The sequence below is a fragment of the Salvelinus sp. IW2-2015 genome, unplaced genomic scaffold (assembly GCF_002910315.2).
Source record: "Salvelinus sp. IW2-2015 unplaced genomic scaffold, ASM291031v2 Un_scaffold776, whole genome shotgun sequence".
Classification (NCBI taxonomy): Eukaryota; Metazoa; Chordata; class Actinopteri; order Salmoniformes; family Salmonidae; genus Salvelinus; species Salvelinus sp. IW2-2015.
The window spans coordinates 229,230-244,877 of NW_019942609.1; the positions used below are offsets into that span (position 1 = coordinate 229,230).

At 43.4% G+C, this 15,648-nt stretch overlaps 1 protein-coding gene across 2 annotated transcripts in view; it reads right to left on the reverse strand.

The window, feature by feature from the left end:
* Positions 1-15,648, reverse strand: part of LOC112068864 (phosphofurin acidic cluster sorting protein 2-like) — an 89,324-nt gene that overhangs the window by 5,742 nt on the left and 67,934 nt on the right. Inside the window, exons 14-24 of one of the 2 annotated variants that reach the window (XM_024136084.2) lie at positions 15,429-15,533; positions 14,648-14,754; positions 14,168-14,322; positions 13,707-13,817; positions 10,645-10,747; positions 10,095-10,127; positions 7,401-7,443; positions 5,978-6,020; positions 5,459-5,597; positions 4,534-4,757; positions 4,148-4,261 (exon numbers count right to left, since the gene is read on the reverse strand). In XM_024136084.2, the coding sequence (XP_023991852.1) occupies positions 4,148-4,261; positions 4,534-4,757; positions 5,459-5,597; positions 5,978-6,020; positions 7,401-7,443; positions 10,095-10,127; positions 10,645-10,747; positions 13,707-13,817; positions 14,168-14,322; positions 14,648-14,754; positions 15,429-15,533 (1,177 nt within the window). The remainder of the gene's footprint in view (positions 1-4,147; positions 4,262-4,533; positions 4,758-5,458; positions 5,598-5,977; positions 6,021-7,400; positions 7,444-10,094; positions 10,128-10,644; positions 10,748-13,706; positions 13,818-14,167; positions 14,323-14,647; positions 14,755-15,428; positions 15,534-15,648) is intronic. The other variant, XM_024136085.2, reaches the window with a different exon arrangement.

Consider the following 15,648-nt stretch of genomic DNA (forward strand, 5'->3'; position numbering starts at 1 on the left):
GAGGCTATTCAGGGAGTTCACATTAACCTATGTATGTATGTCTTCAGCACGTACTCCACAGTATGTGTTAAAACAGAATAAGTATGTAGTATACATGTATGATTGAACACGTGGGTGCATGCTCGCGTTGAAGGGATGCAGAGTGGGGTGTTTGGGTAGGGCTGTGGCAGTCATGACATTTCGTCAGCCCCGTTTATTGTCTAATTACTGTCGGTCTCACGGTAATTGACCGTTAATTAACATAAACAGGTTTAGCCTCCACGCATACAAGCCTCTGATGTGCGCCTTTGGAACATCTACATTTAATATACACCATCAAAATAAATCAATTTCGAAGGAAACATTTTTCAAAGGAAACATTATTATATAAAGACAATGTATTTCAGAAGGAGAATATATGTCATCTGGCTATGCGCCATGCCATAGGCTGTAGGCTAGTTAATTTAGCATCCAAGATATGCACAGAAGTCCCGTGGCGTTATTTTATATTATATGATTTTATAGTAAGAAGAATATAATTGAACTTAGCTGAATAAAATAGAAAGGATATTTTTCTTATTCCGGAGCGAGTGCGCATATGAAGTGGCTATGTTGAGCGTAAAAGTGATCATTTGAAACAGGTCCTATATGCTAGATTTAGATTTACTTGACTACTTTAGTTGTGTTGATACAAACCTTAGAAAGTCTTAGAAATCAAAACATATATGGGCTGCATGATGCGACTATAGACTATCGATGATTTGAGAAAGTTGCCGTGTTGGCTATTCCGGTTTTATAGTGGAGCATGTTCTTAATATGAGCAGCTGAGAAATATATAGTGTAGCGGCTGGGATCCTCCTCTTTTTGGTGGCAACCATCAAAACTCTGCTTTCACACGGGATTGCATATCGAAATGTCTGGACTTATAGTACCAGTCAAAAGTTTGGACACACGTACTCATTCAAGGGTCTTTATTTTTACTATTTTCTACATTGTAGAATAATAGTGAAGACATCAAAACTATGAAATAACACATATGGAATCATGTAGTAGTAACCAAGAAAGTGTTAAATCAAAATATATTTTAGATTTTAAATTCTTCAAACTAGCCACAGTTTTGCACATGCTCATTCTCTCAACCAACTTCACCTGGAATTATTTTCCAACAGACTTGAAGGAGTTCCCACATATGCTGAGCACCTGTTGGCTGATTTCCCTTCACACTGTGGTCCAACTCATCCCAAACCATCTCAATTGGGTTGAGGTCGGGTGATTGTGGAGGCCAGGTCATCTGATGCAGCACTCCATCACTCTCCTTCTTGGTCAAATAGCCCTTACACAGCCTGGAGGTGGGTTGGGTCATTGTCCTGTTGAAAAACAATTGATAGTCCCACTAAGTGTAAACCAGATGGGATGGCGTATCGCTGCAGAATCCTGTGGTAGCCATGCTGGTTAAGTGTGCCTTGAATTCTAAATAAATCACTGACAGTGATCCATTCACCTACTCTGCGTCTCACAAAGACAAATGACCGTTGTCAAATTTGGAATCATTTCCAGATTTCCAACGGTCTAATGTCCATTGCTCATGTTTCTTGGCCCAAGCTCTTCTTATTGGTGTTCTTTAGTAGTGGTTTCTTTGCAGCAATTCAACCATGAAGGCCTGATTCACGCAGTCTCCTTTGAACAGTTGATGTTGAGATGTGTCTGTTACTTGAACTCTGTGAAGCATTTATTTGGCCTGCAATATTTGAGGCTGGTAACTCTAATGAACTTATCCTCTGCAGCAGAGGTGATTCTGGGTCTTCCTTTCCTGTGGCGGTCCTCATGAGAGCCAGTTTCATCATAGCGCTTGATGGTTTTTGCGACTGCACTTGAAGAAACTTTCAACGTTCTTGGAAAATTTCCACATTGACTGACCTTCATGTCTTAAAGTAATGATGGACTGTCATTTCTCTTTGCTTATTTGAGCTGTTCTTGCCATAATATGGACTTGGTCTTTTACCAAATAGAGCTAGCTTCTGTATACCACACTTACCATGTCACAACAACAACATTAAATTACAAAAAATCCACAAATGAACTTTTAACAAGGCACACCTGTTAATTTAAATGCATACCAGGTCACTACCTCATGAAGCTGGTTGAGAGAATACCAAGAGTGTGCAAAGCTGTCATCAAGGCAAAGGGTGTGTAAGAATATTTCGAAGATAAATACACAATGCAGAGGACGAGAGGTCAAGAGAGTACTAACGATCAATGGAAATAGTGTTTTTTCTGTAAGAGAGAATTATTGATCTATGGGTCAGAGACATGGGAGGAATTTGTCTAGGCATTGAGCCTGAAATATGATACTGATTATTTGGCCATTGGCCCAGTTTTATTGCAAGGAATTCTAATTGGTCAACCACAGGCTAAGGTTGGGTTATAAAACTACATCCTGTCCCTTTGTTCTGTGGAGAGAATCACTGGAGAGAATCACAGAAGAGAATCACTGAGGACAGGGGAGCATGAACATCTACCATCTACCTCTCCGCATGATTTGTTCTCTTTGAATTAACCTATTTTCCTCCCCTGATTTGCTTTGGGGTTTGTGTTATTGAAGAGGAACATCAACTGCTAACAGGTGGCTAATTTGAAGAATCTCAAATATTTGTTGAACACATTTTTGGTTACTACATGATTCCATGTGTTAATTCATAGTTTTGATATTTTCACTATTATTCTACAATGCAGAAAATAGTAAAAATTAAGAAAACGCCCTGGAATGAGTAGGTGTGTCCAAACTTTTGACTGGTACTGTATATCCCACCATGCATCAACCACTATTTGAGGAGCATGCAGCCTCTCGCTGCGTGACAGGTGATATTCCGCCAAAACTCTGTATGCCATGAGCTCTCCAACCCTGTTTCTGCAGCTACCCAATGTTTATTTTGGGAAACCCAGTGCTTAATTTGGGTGTTCGGGAACATTGATAGCAACATGTTTTCACAACGAAACATAATTAATTTATCTGTTGACAGCCCCTCTTTCTGCACGCTCGAGAAAGGAATAAAGGAGAGAGAGGAGATGGAAAAGCACGGTGGTGAGATATTCTGTAGCTAAAGGTCACGTGTCAGCCTATTCATTCTGAAAATATAAAACATTTCCTATTACTAGGCTATTCAAATTCAAATTCACTATAATTGTAGGCTAACTCTGTGTGCCGCCCTGCACAACCAATAAACCAACAGCATCGCCTAGGCCTATACGTTCTCTCCCAGACTCATGGATAGAAAGTCTGGAGAGCAGCATAAGGTAAGGTAACCAGTCCATCCAGTATGCATAATAATGCACAATAATAAAGTCCACATTCAAAGGAGATTACTAGAATTTGTTTAATTTTGGAGTATAGGCGAGACCAATTACAAAGACATCTTAAATCAATGTTGTTTTTATATATATTTTTGCCTTGCATAATAGGCCTTTGCGGTAGGCTATGTGTTGTATGGCACAAGCATGTGCTCTAATAGGTGTATGAGTGTTTTGAATGAATCGTCACCTTAGAAAGCGCGTTCCACTTCGTTATGTTAGACTTTGAAACAACATCCACAACAACCATGTTTTCCACTCAGTTTCAACCTGTTGAACTTCTTTCTTCAAATTGATCATCACAGTGAGGTGAGTTTTCAAAGCATGATACTGTTTTGATGATAAGTGTTTGATGTGATTTTCGGTTTTTATTTGCATTGACGTCAGAATGGTGAGAGGGACAATAGAGCCCTGAGTACCAGGTCATTAGGACCTGATGGTCGTTAGCGAGTTGTGTACTACTACTAACACAATCTCCAGAGGAGATTACTGTGACTCAACGGTCACGTGGAATTTACTGCGGTCATGACTCATGACTGCAGGTCACCAGTGCTTGACTTGGACTGAAATAGGTAGGTGCCAGTACTCATTTTAGGTGCAGGTACTTTTTATATTTAGGTGCAGGAGCTCCACAATACTTTAGAGCACATTTTTTATTCGAGGAATAGGAGCTCAAGCAGTAGAAAATGTGATGTGCCAGTACTCAGCTCTGGTGAGCGCCTGCCCAAGTCAAGCTCTGGCGGTCAACGCAACAACCCTATGTGTGGGTATGTGTTTATGCTTACGTGTGTGTGTGTGTGTGTGTTTGTTAGGCCTGTACCTCTCAGCATGGTGTGCTGGTGTTTGGCAGTGCAGATCAGCCTGCTGATGCCCTCGATCACCTGGCTCTTGGAGTCCACCTCCTTCTCCTTGGGCTTTTTACTCAGGAATATCACTGCTCATCAAAGCGTGGGGAAGAGAAGAGCGAGAGAGGACATCAGTGAAGTAAAGAGATCTTTTTTTAAATTTTAACTAAAGAGGTAAAGGTAAAGATGTCTTTTTCACGCCGACATCAACTAGATTACAACCAGAAAAAGACGTCTTCTTCACCAGGCACAAATCTTCATATAGAAAAACATAACATGCTATGAGTCGTAAGGCGGCATTAACTCTTATCACGGGTAATAACGCATTCAACCCATTGGCTTTCAGTGAAGCGCCACCCACCTTTCTTGTTCTTCTCCTTCATGACAACAGTCATGGCCATGCCGGGAGGGGGTGTCAGCTCGCCCCCGTTGGGGATGCGGGACACCTGCAGCGAGCGGAAGTTGCTCTTCAGGGTATTCTTGATGCCCACATCGCGTTTCTCGCCCTCCTTCTTCTTGTCGGCGCCGTGACATGTCCAGTAGTCCACCTGGAGCCCCATCACCTCCCCGCCTGTCACCGGAGAGCTGCACGGCGGAGGGATATGGGAGAGAAACGTTTTAGGAACGTAAACAGGAACGTTTTGTAGRCATGAAAGGGAAGAAAAAGGCCCAAACTGTGAGGTTTAGTACCATCTGAACTTGTGTGGGGCTGTAGCCAGTTTATTTTATTATGTACAACTTACAGTTCAAGTCATAAAAAGGAAGAAGACAAAGTGTACAGTAGAGSTCCAGTGAAAGACAGTACGGAACACAGAACAGTGGTTATTTCCCTTCCCCTCACCCCACCCAACATCTGGTCTGCAAGGAACATCTGGATGGAGTAAGGTCATTCATCTGGGAAGTATGCGGAGTGGCAGGAAAGTGGGGTGGGGTGGTGAAGGATGGCTATCCTCTCTCACTTGCTCCAGATTGGTAAATCTTTGGCCTTTTAAATTAATAATATATAGTTTACGAATGCCTCATTAAATTAATAAAATATAGTTTACAAATGTCTCATGAGCATAGTTCAACTGCTCTACCCCATCAGAACCCAAAATATAATAAGAAACGTATTCATGTGGAAGGTGTGGTCTGTACCCTGTGAAATTGTTTTATTGGCTACTGTGGCCAATGGGCCTCTGTGGGGGTTGTAGCCATAGTTATAAGGTTGACCTTCAGATCAAATAATGGTTATGAGRGAAGGRAAGAKAMMTTMATTAASAAGACAGCTARGGTACAGTACGTACCCGGCTCCGGCGAGGGTGGCTGAGACGGAGGGGGAGGGGGGCGGGGTGCAGGTCAGGTCCTTCATGTAGGTTGGTCCCGGCTGGGGGGGAGGGGAGGCCAGCATATTGATGCTCCCCATCACAGCATCATCAGAGTCCACTGAGGATTAGGGAGGAGGATTTGTTCACGTCTTTTCAGCAACCAGAAAAATACATCTCTATCTGGTTTAATCGGGTTATCTAACCAGATAACAACCAAAATATGACGTCTGTCCCATGGCGTCTTGATCTCGTCATGAAAAAGTTGCTTTACCTGGTTGTATCAGTGGTTGTAATCTAGTTATATGATGCCTTTTAACCAGAAAACCACTCTACAGGCAAAATATTACATGATTAAGACATCATACATATAGTATTTTGCCCGCTGGGCACCTTCTCTCTGTCTTCCCTTCTTCCTTCCATCTCATTTGAAACAAAGGATTACCAAACAAGACAAAGCAAACGCACGGTCAAAGGAAAACAAAGAGTAGGATGTCTTACTTGAGGTCGAGAGGTTGTGCTCAACGATGCCCACTTTCACCAGCTGAGGGGGACAAAAACCCAGATTGAGATGTACATTTTGGTAATTTAACAGACACTTATCCAGAGCGACGTACAGTCAGTACATTTAACCAAGGTACAATACATGACCAAAAGTGTGTGGACACCTGCTCGTCAAACATCTCATTCGTGCATTAGTGAGGTCGGACACTGGTGTTGGGCAATTAGGCCTGGCTCGCAGTCCCCGTTCCAATTCATCCAAATCAAATCAAATTGTATTGGTCACATACACATGGTTAGCAGATGTTAAAGGTGTTCGATGGGGTTGGGGTCAGGGCTCTGTGCAGGCCAGTCAAGTTCTTCCACACCGATCTCGACAAACTATTTCTGTATGGACCTCGCTTTGTGCACGACGGCATTGTCATGTTGAAACAGGAAAGGGCCTTAACCCCCAACTGTTGCCACAAAGTTGGAAGCACAGAATCGTMTACACTGTCATTGTATGCAGTACAGTTAAGATTTCCCTTCACTGGAACTAAGGGGCCTCGCCCGAACCAGGTAAAACAGCCCCAGACCATTATTCCTCCTCCACCAAACTTTACAGTTGGCACTATGGTAGAATTCTCCTGGCATCTGCTAAACCCAGATTCATCTGTCAACTGCCAAATGGCGAAGGRTGATTCATCACTCCAGAGAAAGCATTTCCACTGCTCCAGAGTCCAACAGCGGCAAGCTTTACACAATTCCAGCTGACGCTTGGCATTGCGCATAGTGATCTTAGGTTTGTGTGCGGCTGCTCAGCCATGGAAACCCATTTCATGAAGCTCCCGACGAACAGTTCTTGTGCTGACGTTACTTCCAGAGGACAGACGATTTTTTACGCGCCATTCGCTTCAGCACTCGGTAGTCCCATTCTGTGAGCTTGTGTGGCCTACCACTTCGCGGGTGAACCGTTGTTGCTCCTAGATGTTTCTACTTCACAATAATAGCACTTACAGTTGACCAGGGCAGGTCTAGCAGAGCAGAAATTGACAAACAGACTTGTTGGAAAGGTGGCATCCTATGACGGTGCCACGTTGAAAGTCACTGAGCTCTTCAGTAAGGCCATTCTACTGCCAATGTTTGTCTATGGAGATTGCATGTTTGTGTGCCTGAATTGTATACACCTGTCAGCAACGGTGTGGCTGAAATAGCTGAATCCACTAATTTGAAGGGATGTCCACATACTTTTGCATATATAGTAAAAAACAAACATATCCCAGTCATTGCAAGTAAAACTTTCCTTAAAGCAGCTATAAATAAAAATCTGTTCTCATTGTGCATTATCGTGACAGCTTCAAATAAATGACAATTGTCAGTCCAATTGGAGATGAGCGCTCAAAGATAACACTCACGTTATTTAGTTGCAAGTGAATATTCTTACCCCAATAAATGGCACAAACTTCTGACAGGAGTCCTCGTCAGGGCTGAGGGAGAGAGAATGGACAACAAATAATAATGTTAGTCTTGGATCCAGGATCAACACACTCCCTGTTTTGGATGTGGTGGTGTGATGGGTCTGAAGGAAGAATGAGTTTGTGTGTGTGGCTAAGGGATGTCCAATCGGAATCGATGAGACATGGCGGCTCCCAAGTGGTTCTGGAAAATCCAGAACATTTTGGGAAAGAAGGTCATGCAGTGATGGAAATGCCAGGGAATGCTCCTTACAACCGACCCCTAAACGGGTGCGTTGTAAGCCTGCCGTGACGTGAGCAGTGGAGGAAGGGTGGAGTGAGTGAGGGGGCTAAAATTGTTGGTGACATTGAACGTGAACCGAATATACAGGGTGAGTTCTGCAATCCCGCTGGTTTTGGTTTCTCAATACTTGAGGTTACTGATCGGCAAAAAAAAAAAAACAGACGAAAATTAACAAGGACGAAAATATACAGAACTACGGCACTCGAGGTCCAGCGCCGTGCACATCCACTATACATTGTGGGGCAAATCCTAACTTCCATTTAGGTACATTTTCACTTCGTCATTCATTGATGACAATGGGAGAATAAGCTAAAAGTTGACTTAAGTGGAAGTTAGGATTCGCCCCTGTATTTGTAAATGGTTGCTTAATAGACAGAGGGTTAAAGTACTGTCAGCATATTTCATATGTTCGGTCCCAGTCAACTACTTCTGCGTGAAGTTGGTAGTGCTGCCTTCGTTTTACCAAAGCTCTCCTTGCCTATTTCTCACAAATCCCCCAAMATTTGCTCAAAAAGATGGATATGGCTGGCGCAAAACCAAAATAACCTGCAAAATGAGGCCAGAGAAGGTGAATTTTTTGGAGAGCATGGTGAAAAGAGTGGTGAGAAAAACATGTTAGGACAGCAAAGAGGCAGGACAAACAGAGCATGACAAGTTCGTCTCCCTCGCGAGACACACTCGAGAGTAGCATTGAGAGTTTTCTGGAGTTTTTAGAGATGGAAAAAGCATTGACTAAAATATTGAGTATACACATCTGAGACTTTGCACCCTTGCTTTTCAAAGAGAAAGAAGACAAGTAGGTACAAACATTGTACATTGAGCAAACTCAGTCGGGCCCTTGGTGTACAGTAGTTTCCCCTGCCTATCTGACCAGAATATTATCTAGGACAGGGCTCTCCAACCCTTTTCCTGGAGAGCTACGATCCTGTAGGTTTTCACTCTAACTCTTAGCTAGCGCACCTGATTCTAATAATTAGATGGTTGATGAATCAGTTTAGTTATAATTGGGGTTGGAGCAAAAACAGTCCAGGAAAATTGTTGTAGAGCCCTGATCTAGGATAATCTTCAAGTGCGTCTCAATATTCTAACGCGGCTTCCTCTCCTGGTCTCCTGTTCTTCAATGGCACTGATCTGAAAACACATGATAGATGAAAGCATTACTCCTCTCTGCAGAGTTCGGACTCGATCGGCTCTTTTCATGTTGTGACAATGCTCAGTGGACTCTGTCCCTGTCACCAAGGGGAGACCGGGAGAGACTGGGATTAGCCAACCAAAAGTCACCTTTCAGCACCCCTTTGTTCCTATAATACAGTGCACTGTGCCTTTTATACAACTGGTAATTGTTAAGGTGACCTTTAAATGTTTACCTGCTCATCCTCCCTGGTGGATATAAAGTGTGTGTGTATGTCATTACACTCTTAAAGGCCAGAATTGTTTCTGAGGTGGGTCAACAGTGACATCTGAGCAGAGTTTTGAAAATAACGGTCACTCAAAAAAATAATAAACACGCAGGTGTGTGTATCGTGTGTGTGTGTGAGAGAGAGTGTCACGTGGCTGGTGTTCTCTACCGCCGCACTACCCACTCTTCCTTCCTCCATCTCTTCAAACCACCTAATTAGATCTCCACTGTCATCTCTCCTTCATTACACTCATCCTCCTCCTCATTTTTAATCTTGTTTCATCCCCTTTCCTGATCTCCTCCACATCTCTTTCTCTCTCTGAGGTAATAGGAAAGAACACATCAATGTCAACCTTTCTCTCTTAGATCTCATTGCGTCGAGTTTGCCCTACCGTTCCCAACTTTAAAGACCAAAGTACGTGGGAGACCTTAAAGGTAGAGTCAGCAATGTGACGTCATCAAACACAGCGGGGTGACTTCCTGATTACAGATTTCAACGATAACAGGGTTTCAATCCACCAAGACGGTCACTATTGGCTCTTCCCAATTTGTACGTTCGGCACTCCCTTGAGGCATGCCGACATCGGAAAGATCCAATAATGGCAGCCTTGGCAGATTTTACTTTTGTTGTTGACTTCTGTAAGCAGGAAGTCACCCTGCAGTGTACAGTATGATGATGTCATATTGCTGACTGTACCTTTAATGCGGCTGTATCTTATCCAAAATCCACATATCCAAACCAAATCCAAACCAAAAGCCAACCAAGCCAGACAAACAAACAAGTGGTTAAGACAGTAAGACATGCAAAAATTCAAATCAACACGGGGGTAGTCGATGCAGGCCAGATATGGAGTTAAGACGAACAGCGAGTTATGTGTGGGTGGGTTAGGCATTAGACAACAAGGGGTCACAGGTTATATTGGTGGACAAAATGCAACACAGCAGGRGGGCGGGGTCAAACGGAAGGCTGCGGCCAGATACCTGATGTAAAAATCAAAATACAAGCTTCTCTTCCTTGAATGCAAATGAAAGAAAAAGGTAGAAAAACTCAGTGTGGTAAAATGGTACACGTCGTTGTTGTTCCTTCGTCACGAGTTCATGACTTCTGTGTGAGTCAACTGTCGCCAAATATGTGCTGTCAAAGTGGAGTCGACATGTTGATATTCTGTTGGTGCTAATTTGAATAAGCGAATGTTGTCGATGAATGTCATTGCATGTGGTTGAAATTAGCAATACTGGTGTTGCTTTATTCCAAAAATAAATTCATGAGAATGTAGCCACTAAATTGAATAATCTGAAGTGTAGAGGGAGCACTTGCTATACAATAGATCATCCAAATATAGTTTAATAGCATAATAGAATAATAGCATACAAAACTATCTACATACGTAATATCTACATTTTACCAGACATTTCATAAACACACGCACACATGCACACGCGTGCATTGGCACACACACACCCTTAAATATCCCCCATTCATGCTGCACTCACATGCATGCACACGTTTGCTTGCACACACACACCTTACCTTTTCTGTTTGTAGGTGAGCATGGCCTCAGAGATGGGACACTGGTGTGAGACACTGGCCCCAGCCAGGTACTGAGACACGCGGCCTGCCACATCAATGTTGTCTTGGGAAACCCAAAGTGGAGGGCACAACCTATCATGTTTTTGTTTTTACACCCTTTTTAAATCCCATGTATTACTATTATTATTATTTTATTATTAATGTATTGTATTATCATTCAACACCTACAGTAATGCAACAGTAGAAGCATCATAATATACTAATATTGTGTGTATGTGAGCATATTACACTTAAAGAAGTATTCGGTAAAACCTCCTGCTATGAATATCCTATACATAAATAATAACTTATATATTTTGTAATCATGTTTTTAATAAATAAATACAATTATAATTATAACAAACTAGTACATTTTAAGAACATTTAGAAAGACTTAAGCAAATTTGAAGAAAAGGATGCCTAAATTTTGACTGTAGTACTCGTGCTGCTAAAACACTAGACCACTGTTACTTCCGGGAAGCATACAAGGCCCTCCCCCGCATTCCTTTCGGCAAATCTGACCACGACTCCATTTTTACCCTCCTTTCCTATAGGCAGAAACTCAAACAGGAAGTACTCGTGCTAAGGACTATTCAATGCTGGTCTGACCAATCGGAATCCACGCTTCAAGATTGTTTTGACCACGTGGACTGGGATATGTTCCGGGTAGCTTCCGGAAATAATATTGACGAATATACTGAAACAGTAACTGCCTTTATCAGGAAGTTTATAGGAGATGTTGTACCCACAGTGACAATTAAAATCTACCCTTGCCAGAAACCGTGGATAGATGGCAGCATTCGTGCAAAACTGAAAGCGCGAACCACCGCATTTAAACATGGCAAGGTGTCTGGGAATATGGAAGAATACAAAGAGAGCAGTCATTCCCTCCGCATGGAAATCAAAACGTCAGTGTAGAGACAAAGTGGAGTCACAATTCAATGGCTCAGACTCAAGACATATGTGGCAGGGTCTACAGACAATCACAGACTACAAAAGGAAAACTAGCCACGTCGCAGACACCGATGTCTTGCTTCCGGACAAGCTAAAACCAATGAGGAGATGGGAGAGGCCGGACTTGCAGTGCGTTGACGCGAGTGGTGTGGTCAGTACATAACACAGTGCCACCGACGCGGCCCGCTACCAAGGGCTATGGGCTCTCCTTCTCAATGGCCGACGTGAGTAAGACATTTAAACGTGTTAACCCTCGCAAGGCTGCCGGCCCAGACGGCATCCCTAGCTGCGTCCTCAGAGCATGCGCAGACCAGCTGGCTGGTGTGTTTACCAACATATTCAATCTCTCCCCGTTCCAGTCTGCTGTCCCCACATGCTTTGAGATGGCCACCATTGTTCCTGTACCCAAGAATGCAAAGATAACTGAACTAAATGACTATCGCTCCGTAGCACTCACTTCTGTCATCATGAAGTGCTTTGAGAGGCTAGTCAAGGTTCATATCACCTCCATCTTACCTGTCACCCTAGACCCACTTCAATTTGCTTACCGCCCCAATATGTCCACAGACGATGCAATTGCCATCACACTGCACACTGCCCTATCCCATCTGGACAAGAGGAATACCTATGTAAGAATGCTGTTCATTGACTATAACTCAGCATTTAACACCATAGTACCCTTCAAGCACATCATTAAGCTTGAGGCCCTGGGTCTGAACACCGCCCTGTGCAATTGGGCCCTGGACTTCCTGACGAGCCGCCCCCAGGTAGTGAAGGTAGGAAACAACACCACTTCGCTGATCCTCAACACTGGGGCCCCCACAAGAGTGCGTACTCAGCCCCCTCCTGTACTCCCTGTTCACCCATGACTGCGTGGCCAAGCACGCCTCCAACTCAACCATCAAGTTTGCAGACGACACAACAGTAGTAGGCTTGATTAACAACAACGATGAGACGGCCTACAGGGAGGAGGTGAGGGCTCTGGGAGTGTGGTGCCAGGAAAATAACCTCTCACTCAACGTCAACAAAACAAAGGAGATGATCGTGGGCTTCAGGAAACAGCAGAGGGAGCATCCCCCCATCCACATCGACAGGACAGCAGTAGAGAAGGTGGAAAGTTTTAAGTTCCTCGGCGTACACATCACTGACAAACTGAAATGGTCTACCCACACAGACAGTGTGGTGAAGAAGGCGCAACAACATCTCTTTAACCTCAGGAGACTGAAGAAATGTGGCTTGTCACCTAAAACCCTCACAAACTTTTACAAATGCACAATTGAGAGCATCCTGTCGGGCTGTATCACCGCCTGGTACGGCAACTGCACCGCCAACAATCGCAGAACTCTCCAGAGGGTGGTGGGTCTGCACAACGCATCACTGGGGGCAAACTACCTGCCCTCCACAGCACCCGATGTCACAGGAAGGCCAAAAAGATAATCAAGGACAACAACCACCCGAGCCACTGCCTGTTAACTCCGCTATCATCCAGAAGGCGAGGTCAGTATAGGTGCATCAAAGCTGGGACCTAGAGACTGAAAAACAGCTTCTATCTCAAGGTCATCAGACTGTTAAATAGCCAACACTAGCACAGAGAGGCAGCTGCCTATATACACAGACTTGAAATCATTGGCCACTTTAATAAATGGAACACTTTAATAATGTGACTTTAACAATGTTTACATATCTTGCATGACTAATCTCATGTGTATATACTGTATTCTATACTATTCTACTGTATGCTCTGACATTGCTCATCCATATATTTATATATTCTTAATTCCATTCCTTACTCGTGTGTATTGGGTATATGTTGTGAAATTGTTAGATATTAATTTTATTTTCTGCACTGTCGGAACTAGAAGCACAAGCATTTCGCTACACCCGCAATAACATCTGCTAAACACGTGTATGTGACCAATAACATTTGATGTGACGCATAATGCACCATAATGCTGATAGATGTTCCTAAACATCTATAACTGTATTTATGAAGCATTACGAGCAGATCCCTATCATACATGGCATTGTGGCTCATAGTAAGCGTTAGCTGCTCCAGTTCTCTGCTGTACCTGATGTTGGGGCCTCCAGTCTGCCAAACAAGTCCCTCCAGCCGGCGTCCATGAAGATGTTGTTGAACTTGCTGTCGAACGAAGACATGTGTTTGGCCAGAGGATGAGTGCCTGCAGAGGGAGGAGCAGACTGATTAGAAGGCCACAGGAAAACAAAACGGAGTCCAACTTTTCTAGTCTGTATGTTGTTAGCCTGCTATGATACCCAGGGTCCTATATGAGATCTGTTCCTGTAACTATTGTTTTGCGTGCAGTTTTCCGTTTGACGTCAATGTATGATTTATGGGAGTCTTGAGTTATGTGTGCAGAATTGTAAATAGGCCATTATTTTCTATTGTTTGTGGACTTTTCCAATGCATGAATGAGAGTTTAAATGTATCCCCTAAATCTACTGAATTGAAATGGAATTGACGACTAACCCGAACCTGGACTCCATGGCGATTGGCTGAATTGCTGCTTACCGACAGGGATGACCAGGAAGCGGATATAGCTGAGCCAATCAGGCGTCTTGTTGGCCAGCTGCTCCACGAAGCACCTGAGGATGGTGCTGAGGTAACTCTGGTCTCCGGCCACCGCCACTTTGATGGTGGGGGGTGTCTGGGCGTTGCAGTTACAGCTAGTCAGAGTGGTGGGGGGGAAAACACTGAGAAACAGTAACTTGTTTCCACTTTATAACAATGTTATTACCCCTTTATTCTGCGCTGTAATGGAAAGTGCTACCAAAACGTTTCACATATCAAAAATTATACGGGCCTAATCATGACCATCATAAGATCCACTCACCTTGGTGACCAATGAATTAAAATTCACATTAAAAAGTCTACAAGAAACATTAACATTTTTACAATGAAGCCAAGTTAAAGTGAAATCTATTTGTTTCTCTGAACTACAACCATTGAATTAGAAAGAGAACATGTTCTGCAAAGGAAGTGAGTTCTTACAATCTCTGGATCCTGGTGACGATGGTGTTGAAGGCTGCATGGACATCCGCACCAGAGATGGTGCACACGATAGGCTGGCTGTGCTCATGGAGAATCTCAGATAGATACTGCAGAGAGGGAGGGAGAGACAGAGGGCAGAGAGAGAGAGACAGAGGGCAGAGAGAGAGAGAGAGAGAGAGACAGAGAGAGAGACAGAGAGAGAGACAGAGAGAGAAAGAGAAAGAGAGAGACAGAGAGAGAGACAGAGAGAGAAAGAGAAAGAGAGAGAAAGAGAGAGAGAGAAAGAGAGAGAAAGAGAGAGAGATGGGACGGGGCTTGGGATAAACTGAGCTAGTCAACCAGAAGCCGACTCAAAAGACCTCAGGTCTGCGCGTGTGAGTGTACATCCACGCACGTCTGTGTTTGTGAGCGCACATGCTCCAGAGTTACATTATGTTTACATAAGCAATGGATTCCCCCTGATTGCTAAGCTTATCTCCAGCTAGGCTTAGAGATATGAATGTCTAAAAATACCTGGTCTGGCGCATGTTCCTAAAAGGAGTATGTTTGTTGAGTGCACAGCTGATGCAAATGCTACTGATAGAATGAGTAGCATAATACACTATATGTATATGGTAAGACGGTAATTTCATAGTATTTATACAATACTGTAATTACAATTTTGTATCTTTACAATTTATTAATTGAAAAAAAAGTGGATACCAACTGATTTGAATTATTTTATATGCCCAGAAGGTACCCTTGTTTTTACCACATAATTAGGCACACAGAAGTAGCCTACCTGGCCCTGCCAGTCTGTGGTGTTGATGAGGATGATGCTCTCTGGGAGCTGCTCGTCAGAGATAAGGATCTGGTTCAGCTGGTCGTAYACTGACTTCCTGGGAACCTGGTGGAGGAAGAGGCAGAAGTCAAAGAGATGGTCTATCTGTATACACATATGTTGATCTTGTACACACACACACACACACACACTAGCTTACTTTACTATTGAGCACACACTC